Source organism: Camellia sinensis, chromosome 8 (assembly GCF_055761805.1).
Source record: "Camellia sinensis isolate YWXY chromosome 8, ASM5576180v1, whole genome shotgun sequence".
Lineage (NCBI taxonomy): Eukaryota > Viridiplantae > Streptophyta > Magnoliopsida > Ericales > Theaceae > Camellia > Camellia sinensis.
In genome coordinates, this window is record NC_138968.1 from 10125558 (window position 1) to 10141723 (window position 16166).

The 16166-nt window shown below is 37.6% G+C and overlaps 1 protein-coding gene and 1 non-coding gene across 2 annotated transcripts; both read right to left on the minus strand.

Moving 5' to 3' along the window:
- Positions 1 to 12526: 12526 nt before the first annotated feature.
- TRNAL-AAG (transfer RNA leucine (anticodon AAG)) lies at positions 12527 to 12607 on the minus strand. The gene has a single exon. It is a non-coding gene; the product is annotated as a tRNA-Leu (tRNA).
- Positions 12608 to 13836: 1229 nt separating this feature from the next.
- On the minus strand, positions 13837 to 15585 carry GRF7 (growth-regulating factor 7). Its single transcript, XM_028199208.2, has 3 exons — positions 15120 to 15585; positions 14712 to 15009; positions 13837 to 14564 (listed from the first exon to the last, which is right to left on the minus strand). Exons 1-3 carry the CDS (start codon positions 15262 to 15264, stop codon positions 14006 to 14008), a joined length of 1002 nt encoding a protein of 333 aa, XP_028055009.2. The 5' UTR covers positions 15265 to 15585; the 3' UTR covers positions 13837 to 14005.
- Between the last annotated feature and the right edge of the window lie 581 nt (positions 15586 to 16166).

Here is a 16166-nt window from a genome sequence, read left to right on the forward strand (position 1 = left end):
TCCGACTGCACCGCCATTTTTTGCTCCACAGACCGCATCGGAAAGTTCAACGGAGCAAACTCCGGGGCGCTTGGTTGAGGTTCACTGGCCACCGCACCAGTTATCTCTCTTGTTGACTCGTTGAGGTCGGGAAAGAGAGTGAGCAGACCACGGGACGAAGAGGCCATATTCTGGGTAGCTGAACGGGAAGACGAGGCCATGTTATGGGTTGCTGAGTGTTTCAGAGAAGGGTTGGTTACAGAATGGCAACAGAGTGTTCCAGAATCTCTTTCTCAGAAATGGAAGAGTTTTTTTCAAAGGATTTTCGGCGGTTTCAGACTGGTTTGCACAGCCTCCGCCTCAACCTTGGTTAAATAGCCGAGGCAGACACGCGCATCATGCGCCTCTCGGCGCTCGCCGACAACATGGGCGCTCCTTTTGATAGGCACGCCTTTTGATGGCACGCCTTTTTATGAATTGGGCACGCCTTTTGATGGCACGCCTTTTGATGGCACGCCTTTTGATAGATTGGGCACACCTTTTGAGGGTGCGACTTTTTAAGGGTCCGACAAGACTCTGTCAACTGTCCCGACATTGATTCCGGTTAGCTCCTTCATGGGTCCGACAAGACTCTGTAAACTGTCCCGACATTGATTCCGGTTAGCTCCTTTATGGGTCCGACAAGACTCTGTAAACTGTCCCGACATTGATTCCGGTTAGTTTCTACAAGGGTCCAGCAAGATTCCGTAAACTGTCACAACATTGTCTGCTACAACGGTCCGACATGACCCCATAAACTGTCTTCTACATCGGTCTGACACCGCCATCCAGTGTCCTCTACCTGACACCACCATACAGTGTCCTCTACAACGTTATGACACCCCCATACAGTGTCCTCTACAACGTTATGACACCACCATACAGTGTCTTCTACAACGTTATGACACGACCATACAGTGTCTCCTGTCCTCTTTTATTTTATGTATTAATGTATTTTCTTGTTTTGTTACTCTCTCCAAACTCAAGTTGGTTAGTTCCTATCCCCCTTGAGTTTGCGGGGGGCTGTTAAAACCTATCACCTATTTCACCCACTAAACCTAACCCACTACACCACTACCACCTCACCTACTCCACTAAACCTAACCCACTACACCACTACCACCTCCACTTTACCTACTCCATCTACCACCTACTACCACCTACTCTTCTATATATAGGAATCATTGTAACATTCAATATATGAATCAATAATACAATCATTTCTCTTTATACATTAAATTTCTACATGAAGTAAGCAGTCCCTTTCTTACAGAAAGTGATCATAGCATGGTCCAAACAAGATGAAAGTAATAGTTTTCTGACAGAAGAGAGTACTAGGACAGGTTTGTCGACCTTGAGCGTGGAGTTGAGGGAGAGCCAAACCCAGCTTCTTCAAATCGCACCATAGAGAGAGAAACTACCATCACTGCCAAACCCAGTTTCTTCAAATACAGATGTCAATGCTTCAAGTGGTTTGTCAAGGGATGATGATGATACCTCCTTGTTAGCTGCTACTGTTTCTACTACGTTTGGATTTGGTGTTGGGACGCTGTTTTCATCAGAAGAAGAGTGAATTGATTGATTCTCTGATTGTGTTGTCTCCATCATCTTGTTTTTTCTTGGAATCGTTGTTGAAGCTGACTTACAAGGTGGAGAGTTTCCTATGCAACCAGAGCGAACCAGAGTGTTTGCTGGTCTTGCCCTCCACCTGTTCGACAAAATGCCTCAGTGAACTCTGCTATTGAGAAGTCATAAGATGATTAAGGAGAAAGAGAGAGAGAGAGAAAGGGACAAAGAGAGAGACAGAGAGGGTAGCAAGCTATCAATGAAGAAGGGCAAACTAGCTAAGAGCAAATTAGCAAAGAGTAAATCAAAATGTAAATCTACTAAGTGCAAATCAACCAAGGTCTCCTTAAAGGAGTTTGATAATCAGGTGGATGCTCAAATATCTACCAATGAGATGCCTGCTGTACTCCCCCGCAGGTCTACATGCATTTGAGGAGCCCCCAAATTTCTCATATTTGGAGATTTTGTGGGACCATGACAAGGGCCCCCGAATGAAAACAAAAGGGGTTTAAGGGATGTGGAATCGAAGAATAGCTCAATCGAGTGTGATTGTGTTGATCTATGTTTGTGTGGAAATCTTGGTACACCACGGTTGCAATTGAATGTGGAAATGCAAGCCTTAACTGAGCAATCATCAAAGCAGCATCAAACACCTAATGCATGGAACACACCAATTAGAGTGCTAACTGTTCTTGAGCAGTGGCCAAAATTGGCCATTGTTTCCCCACTGGCTGCAAATGAAATGATAATGTCAAATAAACTTTGCTCACCCAGTGCTGATCAAAGGAGAGAAGTAATTGGCACCAAGCAACGGAAGAGTGTTGAAAATGTGCAAGCTTGTAGAAATGAGGGTTCGGTTGAACTACATATGGAAGACACACAATCTGGCAAGGGTGAATGTCTTGATGGTGGTACAACTGCTATATCAGGTAAGCCTCTACAAGCTTGGAGCTCTTTACTTAAAGAAGAGATTAATAAGGTGTCAAAAATGAAGTATAAAATAGGTGCCCATAAGATTGAGAACCTAGCAGATAGCATGTACAATGTCCCTATAGAGATCTCAAAAAAAGGCTTTTCTCATTGGGAAAATGCCTTGGTTGGATACTTCATTGATAAAAGATTCTCTTTCCATTATGTGAAAACTTGAACAGAGAAACTTTGGGGAAATTTGCTTGAAGATGTTGTCACCATTAATAATGGGTTTTTTATTTTTAAAGTAAAAAGTGAAGAGGCTATAGACAAAATTTTGGAAGATGGTCCCTGTTATGTTGGGGCTAGATTGATTGTTGTTAAAAAATGGCAACCTGGACTAAAACTAACAAAGTGTGAATTTTCGAGTGTGTCGTTGTGGCTGAAGTTATATAATGTTCCTTTGGAGCTTTGGACTGAAGAAGGTTTGGGTTACATTGCTAGCATCATGGGAACTCTTCTTTATTTGGATGAGCCTTCGTTCAAGAGAAGTAGATTTACGTTTGCGAGAATATGTATTGAAGTGCCATCAAATGAAGAGATCCCTGAGTCTTTCAAAATAAATCTTGGTTATGGTAACCCCATATGAGATTCAAGTTGAGGTTCCATGGAAACCTCAAAGGTGTGATGTTTGTAAGACTTTTGGTCATACCATTAATTTGTACCCTCAGAAGCCAAAGATCTTGAACCCTCCATCTTCCAAACAAGAGTGGAAAGTCAAGGAGACTAACATACAAGTTCCAACTAAGTGGGAAGTGGTGAAGAAAAACGGGAGAGATAGTGGGCAAGGTTCAACGACAGTGATAAACAAAGAGGGAGAGACGCAGCGTTTCACCCTATCAACATCTAATGCTTTTGATGTCCTTAAATCATGTGATATGGGAGAGTTGGGGACTATGAAGCACGGACACAGATACGGACACACATACGGACACGGACACGGACACGGGACACGGCAATTTCTAAAAAATAAGGACACGGACACGGACACGGCAGGGGACACCGCAATTTTTTTTATTTTTTTATAAATATTTTTATTTTAATACACATTAATTATTTTATTTATTTATTTATTATATTCTTTAAATAATGTGTTCTAATTAATTTTTTTATTTTATTATTTTTTAATATATATAAGTATATATTATCTTATAATTATATTTATGTTATATAATAACTATGATATAATATATAATAATAATAATAGTATAACTATTATATAATATATAATAATAATAGTTATAATATAACTATTATAATATTTATATATATTATATATGAATCTAGAAGATAAGGACCAAGGATGGGTGTCAAAACAGAAGCGACAGAGAGGGAGACCGAAGCGAGATAGAGGGAGACGGAAGTGAGAGCGATCGCGAGGGAGAGAGAGCTTTGGGAAGGCGAAGGCGAGAGAGAGAGAGCTCTAAGAAGTTGAAGGCTCTGGATCATCGAAGTCGAAGGGGGCTGGGGATCGTCGAAGTCTGTCGAAGTCGAAGGGGGCTCTGGATAGTCAAAGTCGAAGTCGAAGGGCTCTGAGAAGTCACCGACCAGGTTTGTACACCATTTCTCTCTCATTTACTCTTCTCGTCGTGTCCCATGGCGTGTCCCCGCCATGTCTTCGCTGTGTCCCTGCAAAAAAATAAATTAAATTAAGGGGACACGCCAGATGCCGTGTCCCGTACGTGTCCCCAGCGTGTCCCTGTATCCGACACCGCTACGGTTTCCATTTTGGTGTGTCCATGCTTCATAGGTTGGGGAATAGAGAATTAAATCAAGAGTTGTTGTGTCAAACGAAGAGCCTAAAAAGTAGAGGGAATCCATCTCCAAGTGTTCCCGTTAATGGGGAGACTACAAAAGAGGATAACAGAAGAAAACTCAAAGCGAAACTTCATTACGTGAAGAGTGCTAGAGGGAAATTTTAAATCCTTTGTTGTGTATGTTGTGTTTGTCGTCTATAGGCTTAGTTTGTTCCTTTTGAGGGAGCGGTTTGTTCTTTTGTTTATGTTTGTTCTCCCTACAAAAGATGTGTATTGAACTTCATTGTATAGCTTTATTTTTTGGTTATAATATGACTTACTTATCCAAAAAAAAAAAAAATGTTTGTACCAATGTTTGATTCTCCAATAATGTACACACGGCATCATTTAAATAAAAAAAACATTTCCTTATTTGCTATGATTTATAAAGCACATTTCTGTTTTCGTTAATGCAGCACTGCTGCTTCTTTGTCTCACAATGATGCTTTTTTGTTTTTGTTTTTGATAAGTTCTTTGTCACAATGATGCTGCACTTGTTATATAGCTCCTGGGTCATCTTCATCTACATCTACATCTACATTTACATCTACATCTGCAATTTTCATAATGATGCTGTTGGAATGTGCATGTATCTTTGTTTGTACATCTTCATCTACATCTTCATCTAATATGTAGCTAAAAGCCTTTTCCTTTAACTGATTGTGTGAAGTTAGTGCCATAGCTGTTGATTTTATAGGGTTGTTATAGACATAGGTGAGTTAGATAATTTGGTGTTATTTGCTCCTATCTGCTGCATTGATTTGTTATGGGTGAGGCGTAGCTCGCTTTCTCCACAACTATAGAACTGAAACATTAACAGTTTTAACACAATTGTATTGTGTGACCTTTCAGTGGTTATGGCTCATCAAATGAAATATGGATGTGTACTAATTCTACTACAACAGCAGAAGAAACAAATTCTATTAATAATCTTGATGAGCCATAATATATATGTTTGCTCTCTAATGTGTTTTTCACTTCTCATTGTTTCTCACCTCGGTTATTTGGCAACCATAATAATCTTTTAAAAAAATTGTACAATTATATATACATGTGTATGTATATATCTGTGTATATGGATATTTGGGTTTTCTGGATTCTCTCCAGTTTAGGTGGTCTCAACATAGCTCCTATTATTATGGACTTGGGATATGAGTCCTTGGGGGGATTCTCATGTTTTTCAGAAGTGAAATTCTTGTAATTTCAGTATTGTTGTTTAAATTATACTTAAATGTTACTAATTCTTTATGCTTCCTTTCCATCCATCAGACCATAACCCTCTTCAACTTTGACATTTCACATTCAACTTCTACCACTGGCGAAATCTTTTGCTTGTTTAGGTAGGTTTGGCTATGTTAAATCACCTCAACTATAGGACTCAAAATTTTGAAACACTAGGATATATCTTATACGAAACATTTTAATGGTCAGTTTCTTCGAGAAACAGCAATATTAAACTCTTATTACGATGTGGCAGTCATGTAAGATTGTTACATATACTCAAGAATTACCTAATTTAGAATTCCAGTATGCAGGCTAGGCTAGCTACAATGTGTTTCAATGGGCCCAGACCAGACCATTGTATTCAAACATTGGCTCTAGTTTTAATTTTTATTTGCATGACTTTTGACTATCATTATTAAAGTTTTATTACCCACATAGGTACACCCTCCCTCACCTGAGCTTATCTCATCTGCTTCTTCTTTCTCTCTCCTAGTGGTCAGCGATGAGGGACTACTATTGATGTCGCCTCCCACCCCTTCCTCTCTCCTCTACTTGGGGTGTACACAGGTCGGTGCAGAGTGGTTTTGGGACAATTTTGTCAACCGAACCACACTAGGTGCAGATTTTCAACCTACTTGGTGGTTTGCTAGCCGTTTGGCAAATTTTCAACCTCTTTAGGTTGGTTGATGTTTTCTTTTAGATTGGGGGTTGTTATCTTCTGCTTGCAACTATAATCGAGAGGGGATTAATCGAGTTGCGGGTTAAGCTGCCCGGACACCCCATAGTAAACCCAAAAAACAAACTATAATTGGGCACTCAAAATTTACACTGAAATTGGGCCTTGAATCCACATGCTAGTACCCATTATCCATTCCATTTGGGCCTCATTAAGGTCCTAACATTTTTTTTATGATTTACAAATTGAATATTGTGTTTTTTTTTTTTTTTTTTTACAACAATGATTTATCCCCCTTTTCCTCCCACCCCCTTTGACCCCCTCTCTCTCTCATTGGTTACATTTTCTTTTTCTTTTTCTTTTTTTTCCTGCTCCTCCAATCACCACCCGCCACGTGGCAAAGGGGGGGTGAGGGGGTGATCCCCAAAAGGAGGTCCCAAGCATTATTCTTTTTTTTAAAACCAAAGCACCAGCAGTTGTGACTCATAAATTTTAAAATATTAATGCAAATCTATAGGAAATCATGTTTATTATAATTAAAAGTACATTCTTTTGATGAAACATTAAGAGGAAAGGTTACAGTAGACTTGCATACCGGATACTATTTTGTAATTATTCCACAATAATTTGTAACAAAATAATCTAAAATAGTTTGTAACTTTTTAACCTTCAAACCATAATCACATAGAACTACAATAGTTTGGAATTAAGACTTTTTTTTTTAGTACGCCCTTTCCTAATTATAATAAAATAGTTTGTAATTAATACCACAATAATTCATAACTTTTCTTATTTATTGTATTGATTTTTAATAATTAATAAAATTTTTAATAATTACTGTACTGATTATTTTCATTTTATAAATTGATGACATAAATCTTCCAAAATTAAAATTTGCTTTTTCCCAAAAATATTAGGGGGCAAAATTTTGGCACGGGAAAAGAAAAAACTGAAATGAGGATTTGTTCCCGCCAAAAATAACTCGGGCAGGCTTATTTTAGAAAATGGGTTAAAAGTCACTTTTCAGTTTTTAGATCACTTCCCTCTCTTACAAAAAAGTAAAAAAAAAATCAAAAAATAGCTTTTATCATCTTTCCAAAACACCCCCAAAGGGATTTTCGAAGCTGGGCCGGTCAGAGTCAGCCTGGGCAGAGACCGAAAGAAAGAAAAAAATAATTTTTACAATTTTTATGAACTTATTTTGGCAATTGGATTAAAATTTAGTGTTTTGATTTGTTTTTTTTTTTTTTGAGTCACATCATTTTTCTATTTTTTTTGTACATTTAGAAAAAAAATGAAAAAATTAACTTTTAACATTCTTTTTAAAATAAGTTAAAAAGTATTTCAAATAAAAAAAAATGTCCATTATTCCTAATTAGAATCTCCTACTTAAGATTCCTCCCAAGCCCATGTTACATATCTACAGCCAAACCCCCTCTTTCTCTCTGACCATTTACATGGGATTCCAGTTATTTATTTCCCTTGATTAATAATGAAAAAAAAATCTTACATGCATAAAAAAAATAAAAAATAAAAAATAAAAAATTCACAGAATGAGAAGAAGGCGTGAGGTAAAAGGTAGAGCACACAAGTATTTGGGTCTCATTTCTTATCTCATATATGTAATCTATTATGTGAAACTCACACAGTGTTTTTAACATAGTTGATTAAGAAAATCAGAATCCAATTACTCCGTATGATTTCATACTCTCTTTTTTCATCACTCTAATAGCATGAGGTCTCCCGTTTTTCTATTTAGTTATACATTCGGACTATATTTGTTTGGGTGGACATGAGCTTAAAGTTGGATTAATAGTCCAATAAAATTATTAATCTGATATTTTGTTAAATAATTAAGGTACAGACTAACAATCTATCCGGATATGGTATCCCACATATGATGGACTATTCAATTTCACATAGAGAGTGTGATATAAATTGAAGGATTAAGTCAAAGTCTGGACTATTAGCCCTTTCTTATAATCATAACTCAATCTAAACATAGGATAGAATACACAATCCAAAGGGATTTGTAATCATAGGACTATTAATCATGAGAATGTTAATCCAACCTAATCTAATCTGTTCAAACAAACATGACCACTTAGTTATAAAATTTATTGAGAACTAATAAGTAAACATAATTTAATCACATAATTAGACATGATTAAATAGAATTCTCTCACATGAGATTGTTTAGTATACAATTAAAAAGTTTCATAAATTATTGAGCAAAATAAATTTTGAGCAGAGCGTTTGTTGCCCCCCAAGAGGAAGCAAAGAATAAGTTTGGGGACTCATACTTACGGTCCCGAAATTATCCAGAAGTTAAGATTTAATTTGTGTAGAGTAAGATTTATATATAGAAGAAATCTGAATTATTATATGATAATTCTAAATAATTTTCAAATAGTTAAGCCTGAATTTGTAATACTTAACAACAAAAAGAAAAAGAATTGAAACTTATCTTTAAAAGTACACTAAAAGAAAAGAATCCAATGAAAACTATCTAGTGGAATCCAACTAAAAGTTTTTATGGCATCTCTAGCGGTGTATCAAATTTTTTTTTTTATTAAATCTGAGTAAAAGTTTCATTTGATATCAAGTGATCAACAGAGAATTTTGGAGTTTCATCAGAACACCGGTTGACTGGGCGAATGTTCGGTCGGTCGACCAACCAGTGTAATTTTTTTTTTGCCTTGAGGTGATTGGCCAGGCAGTCGACCAGCCAATGTAATTTTTTCACAAATTTTTGCCTTAAGGTGGTCATCTAGGAGGACATTCGGGAGAACATTCGACAACGACAATGAACAGTGATTTGATGAAAGACACATTTGTCCTTAGTTTGATAAAAGAAAAATAAAATTCTCAATTTGATACCTATTTAATGCAACCGTTAGATCACGAGAAGAACTCGTTTTTGATCAAATTGTTTGAGTATCCATTGGAGATGGTCTAACAGTTAAAAAAAAAAAGAAAAAAAAAAACTAAAAACTTTTAAAAAATAAAACACATATTAGGTTAACCACTATTTGACAAACTCAAACTATTATATTGTTGCTGCTACAAATTGCTTTATTGAAACAGTACTAATCCCTAAGAAACTAAAGGGCTAAATCCATGACCTCAATACATAATTTTTGAATAAATAGTTTTTCAGATAAGCAAATGTGAGTTTGGTAAATGATAAACACACCTGAAGCCCTTGCACAAACCAGATACATGGTTTTAGAATTTGCCTAGAGTCAATTTGTGTTTTGTAATCCCTCTAGTACAAAAAGTACAATACTAAACTTCTTTTCACATAAAATACTAATTTTTTTTTCCGAAGTGTCTTTATCATCAATTGTCTCCCAAAACAAATGAACAACCCTTAAAACCCCACATAGAATTCTAATTTATAGGACAACCCCATATGTATTTTTGTCCCTTTTTAATGTCACTGGAACTGCATTACGAGGAACTTGAAAGAAAAGGGTGTTTGATGGGTCAATCAATTTGTGAAACATCCGTGTGTAGAGCATCGTAGCCATGAAAAGGATTTTAAGATAACATTTTCTGGCCAGCTTTTTTTAGGTATCTCACTCTTTCTTGTTTATTTGTTTTAACGAACAAAAATGCTTTAGACCACTAATTAGTGGTGGCTTTAATAATGTGGCAGTGGGTCCCACCCACTGCCACATGTGTTTTGTGCCTTGTTTTTTTTTTTTTTTTTTTTTTCAATTGCCACCTCACTAGTGGTGGGATTAGTGATGGTAAATTAGTGGTATATAGCATTGCTCTTGTTTTAAACTAGGGATGGCAATTTAAACCCGGCCCGACGGGGACCCGATCCCCCGACCCCGAAATAAGTGGTTTTTCCCCGAAAATATCCCCGCGGGGACGGGGATGGTATTAAAAAATCACTCCCCGATCAATTTCGGGCCGGGGACGGGGATAGGCTCGTCGGCCCCGGCCTCGGCCCGGCCCCGCCCCGAAATTTCCCCGATTCATCCATGCCTCTGTATCTCATTGTATTATATAAATATTATTAGTTGTATTATATAAATATTAGTTGTACTTTTGAAACACTCTCACTGACTCACTCTCTCAACTCTTATTCTGTCTCTCACTCTCTCGTCTCTCTCAGTGTCTCGTCTCTCTCGTTCTTCTCACTCTCACCGACACGGCGTCACTCTCATCGACACGGCGACACAGTCACCGACTCCTTTCTCTCACTTTCAGTCACCGACACGGCGACACCACCACCACTCTCTCTCACATCTCGTTTGCTCTCTCAGCTCTCGTCTTCAGCCGCTGATCGCTGGTCCAGTCTCCGATCTACACCACTACCACCGCTGGTCCAAACTCCGATCTACACCACTACCACCGCTGGTCCAGACACTGATCTACAGATCTGTTGTTTGAATCTGTTTACTAGATGATGATTATAGATCTGTTGTTTGAATCTGTTTAATGGATGATGATGATTATGAATCTATTTAATGGATGATGATGATTATAGATCTGTTGTTTGAATCTGTTTACTTGGATGATTATAGATCTGTTGTATGATTACAGATTTGTTTCCACCGCTGGTCAAGACGTTGATCTCATTTTTTTATTTTTTTTAGCCGGGGAATGTTCGGGGTCGGGGAAACCCGATCCCCGTCGGGGGTCGGGGGTGGGGGCGGTGATACGTTCCCCGTCGGGGATCGGGGTCGGGGCCGGGGGAAATTTAACCATCGGGGATCGGGGACGGGGAGGGTGATCCCCGGCCCCGCCCCGCCCCGCCCCGTTGCCATTCCTATTTTAAACACCTTCACCTTCTCTTTCATAAAATTTATTTTTCTCTAAGTTTGATACGAATGATAGAGAGAGACTTGAGGCGGAGATAGAGAAAAATGAGACAAAAGATCCAATTCCACTTTTTGAAAACTAAAGCACATAAACAATCTTTGGCCATGCCACTCATTTAACATTCTGTCCATCTTTAATTCATTCAAAACCTCAAACAACTGGTGAATAAAATGTGAAACAAATTTCATTCGACTCCCAACACTCAAACACACAAAATAAAAAATGCAATTCAGAAACTTGACTATATATACTCAACTAGCCAGCCATTTCATAAATACCCATATATTTGTACACTTCAATCATTTCCTTTCTAGGCTACTACTACAGTCTACAATTACTAAAACAGAGCAACCCAAAAAACAAAACAAAACAAAAGCAAAACAACAGAACAAGCCAAGTCCTCAAACAACTCAATTACTCTCTCAACATGGTGTATAAATACTAATTCCATGTCTGGAGGAGTAAAGAACTCCCTCCTACTCCCACCATTGTAATGCCATGTCAATGAAGCCTAGTGCTTCCTCGGTGCCGCCGGGCAAGGCAATGTCTCCGGTATCCTCAATTCTTTTGCCGTTGGGGTTGTCAATTCGTGGCTATCATCATCACACTCTCTCCTCTGCTTCGTTTTCATGGATTTCAACGAACCACGAATCAAAATTCCAGCAATTGCCCATTTCTTGCCGTCTGATTCTTTGCCTCTTCCGTCCAATTGATGCTTCTTTGAAGAACCCATTATGCTAATCAAATTCAAGTTCAACCCAGTTGAAGACTGCAATGAAAGAAAGGGGTTAACCCAAGAACAAGGTTTGTGTTTCAGAGAACAGAGTAAAACAGAGGAGAGAGAGAAAAGGATATAAAAACTAGTTGGGGAAAATCGAAAATGGGTTTTTTTAGAGAGAGAACAACGAATGAGAGAAAAGGGTATTTGCTATTTACTCTGATTCTAGAGTTTAGGAAAGAGATTGAGTTAGAAGATGACAGCACAAAGGAAGATGAAACAGAAGTTGACAAGATCAAGCTTGTAGAAGCCACTGGCATGTTGTCGAAGCTTCCAACAATTGAACACAAGAATGCAGACATGACATGAGTGCAACTACAGAAAAATCAGATTCAAATGAAGTTCAAATTGAAGAATCCAAAACTTCAGAAGCAATATCTGAGTCCAAAGTTCATGTTGTTGAAGAAATTCATGAGATTGGCCCAAGCCTGACTGTGGGAAAGACTCATACAGAGGAAGTGGAAGAAATCAAAGAAGCTCCTGATACAATCAACTTCAGGAACCATCCTCTGCCTTGCCCAAGGAACAGAACCATGAAACTCCTGCCAATGTGGAGTTGATAAAAGATGAGAGCACAAAGGAAGATGAAACCCAACCGAATAACAGAAAAACCATGACTGATGAAAAGAGAAGAGAAGAACCAAAAACAAAAAAACATATTGTTGAGAGTGGGATTTGAACCCACGCCCTTTCGGACCAGAACCTTAATCTGGCGCCTTAGACCAACTCGGCCATCTCAACTCATGTTCCAAGTGGGTCAAATTAAAGTATTAATTTCTTCTTCTTGTTGTGACTTATAATTTTATTAAAAATAGTTTTTGCCACATCATTCGGGAGAATAATTTTTTTGTTTAAAAATTATGTATGATTCTCAAGCCCTGTGCTATAAAAGTTCTCAAAAGATTTTCTTAATTCTAAATAATTCAATATATTCCAATATGCAAAAGTAAAAACATCGGGTAAAAAAAAATCCAAATACATACATTGAGTTGAATCTATGGGCCCATGACAAGGAAGACCCACAACAAAGGCAAGAAAACCTAATCATTTGTCCATTAATCAAGTCGTGAAGCATAAATCCAAGTTGAGTTGGATATATAGACATGACAAAGGCGATGAAGACCCCCAACAAAGGCGAGAAAATCTCATCATTTGCCTATTAATCAAGTCTTGAAGCATAAATCCAAGTTCAATTTGATATACACAAGTTATCTTAGGATGTTATTCAAGCATGGCCTTAGTCTGTTAAAAAACAGGGTTATAAACAATGAAATTATTATCAATAAGTACCCCCATCTCAATCAAAAAAAAAAAAAAAAAACAATATTATTATCAATAACTACAAATTTTTTTACTATAAAAACTGTAAATATTTCTGAAGAAGCATCACATTATCATTTCCCATTGGAACAATCTATACAGTATATGAAATCTTCAGTCTATGTTGAATTTATAAAATAAAAAATAAAATGGATATTTGGCTACAACTCTACCATCAGTAGCAAGAAGATGATCACAATTGAAAAACACAGGACCTTCCCAATTGAATCCATAGTCTATGAAATCTTCAATTTTAAAAATAAAAAAATGGCTTTTTGGCAACAACTCAACCATCAGTAGCAAGAAGATGACCACAATTGAAAAAAAAGAGGAACTTCCCAATAAAATCCGTAGTCTATGAAATCTTCAGAGTCTATGTTGAATTTTAAAAATAAAAAATAAAAAATAACTTTTTGGCAACAACTCTACCATCAGTAGCGAGAAGATGACCACAATTGAAAAAAACAGGAACCTCCCAATTAAATCCATACTCTACGAAATCTTCAGTCTATGTTGCATTTTTAAAAACAAAAAATAAAAATTGGCTTTTTGGCAACAACTCTACCATCAGTAGCAAGAAGACGACCATGCTTGAAAAAAACAGGACCTTCCCAATTAAACCCATGGTCAACAACACACTGTATTAAACATTTTCATAGGAATGTCTGTATTAATGTATTGATAATTGAAACTGTAAAAAGCTTAGTTTGGACTCAGAGTAAGATAAACAAGAAACAAAATGTGATCACCTGAGAAAAACTAAAGAACCATCCAACATAAACAAAATCAACTTTCAACAAGATCCTAATTGCTCTAAATTCAGCTCAGCCATTGAAAAGGCATGATTTCCGGTGTCGCCGCCGATGGAGATGAGACCCTAGTCGCCGGAGTTCTCACGGCGGCGCTGCTCGGTCTCAAGACCTCGGCTAGCGGTCCACCAGGTGTGGAACCCTCCCAAGAAACAGAACTCAGCCAGCTTGAAACTTGGGCTTCATGGTGATCTGAATCTCTAATGCCTAAACCCATTTGGATCTGACCACCCATTTCGCCGGTGAGGGCGTCGCCGCCGCCCGCCGCCGCCGTGGACATCGACAGAGTGAGAGAAGAAGGCGAGAGGTTCCCACGTAAAGAAACAGAGGACTCGTTGTTGTTGTTAGCACTGTTGGGATCTTCATTTGACCAAGCATCAATGAAACCCCTAGGAGTCTCCAGATCAGGGTTGAGAAACAAATTGCACTCATCGGCAAAGGGAATCAGATTCAGAGACTCGTCGATGCAATCTTGATTGAAAACAGAGGTTATATTTGTCTGCTGTAACAATTGCTGCTGCCATTGTTGCTGCTTCGACCTATCCATTGCGAGCATCCAGTCCAATCCCCTTCAATACCCAAACACACAAATCAATCAATCAATCAATCAAACAGTAGGGGTGCACTCGCATATAGTTCGAAATTTACATAACCCATCACAATCGATCAATCAACCAAACAAAAAAAACAAACAAACAGTTGGTGTGCGAACCCACCTGTTAGGAATTGGAGGTTGAATGGTAGATCCGAGAACCTCATGAGGTGAAAGAGTCTGGTGGTGAAGAACACGAGTTGTCTTGGCGTTGGCGGTGGTGTGGTGGTGGTTCTGGTGAAGTTCCACAGGCTTTCTTGAACGGGAGGTGCGGCTTTTGTGCATGTGTCGCTCGCAGTACTTATGCTGAGGACCCACCACATTTCTCGAACACCTCCATTTCTTCCCATCAGTTCTCTTGCACCTCCCTGGCTCTGCACCATCCTTATTAGTATTATGGTTGTTGCAGAATTGCAAATCCACTGCCCAAAACACAACAAAACAACATTACAACAAAAATTCCTGAAACTTGATCGAGTTTGTGTGAGTAGACAACAAAACCCACATCAAATAAAAAAAACAAGAATCATACAGTGGGAGGAATTAGGAGTAATGGGTAGAAGAAGATGAGGAGGGACAGGAAGAGAAGCCATCATTAATTTATAGATCGTGGCTTGTCTCTCAAGCTCCTTCAACTGAGCTGTTGTAAAAGGAAACCCCAAAGCTGCTGGTGCCATACCTGTTCTATTATCTCCAAACTACTTTCCCACGCTACTTCTCTCTCTCTCTTCCTCTCTCATTGTCTCATTTTCCTTTCTTTATCATTAGTACAAAACAATATCAGAGAGAGAAAGACACATATGGTGATTTTTGTTTGTTTTTGTTTTTGGATTTGGATTGACTTTGAAAGTAAAGGAAAATAGTTTTGCCTGGGGATATGAAGGCGGTGATGGAGGAGATAAGACTATGGTAGTGGGTGTGTGGATGTGAAAAGACTGTAAAGTCCTTACAACTGCACCGCCGCTAGCAGCAGCAGCGGCTGAGGTTGCTCCAACATCATCATCAGCATCCTCATGTATGGTAGTATATAGCACACTCTCCTCGCTAAATTACGCTGTGCAATTTTTATATTTAATTACTATCTTTTATTTTATACTAGCGGTAATCCGTGCGATGCACGGAAAAATAAACTATATATATTTTGTGTGATAAATAAATCATCTTAATTTTAAATTATATCTTAATAGCGACAAGCCATAATATTAAACCATCTAGGTAGATGTTAACAATAATTAAATCACAAAATTTTACAATAAAATTTGATATGCATGAGAAATTATTAATTATAAAAATTGTTGAGAATAATAGTATCACAATCACTTGATAACATAAATAACTTGTATCAAACTAAACAAAACATTAAAAGAGAGAAATTCTATAAGTTTAGAAAAGCTATCATAAATTTACTTAAACTTTTAAATCAGTGGTGCATATTATTATTGTGGGATCAAATTATGAATAAATATCAACTTTTAATTATAATTTATAAGTAGTTTTTAAAAAATTTTAATCTAAGTTTGTTGCATTGCTTATAAAAAGAACTTCTCAAACAAATCATTAATTGATTATATTAGCAACT

Excerpts from the sequence above, each read along its gene's own strand:
- GRF7 (XM_028199208.2), bottom strand. The coding sequence starts at position 15,264 with ATGGCACCAGCAGCTTTGGGGTTTCCTTTTACAACAGCTCAGTTGAAG. Across the intron at positions 15,010-15,119 it reads TACTCCTAATTCCTCCCACT|TGGATTTGCAATTCTGCAAC; the intron begins GTATGATTCTTG and ends TGTTTTGGGCAG. Across the intron at positions 14,565-14,711 it reads CAACCTCCAATTCCTAACAG|GGGATTGGACTGGATGCTCG; the intron begins GTGGGTTCGCAC and ends TGGGTATTGAAG.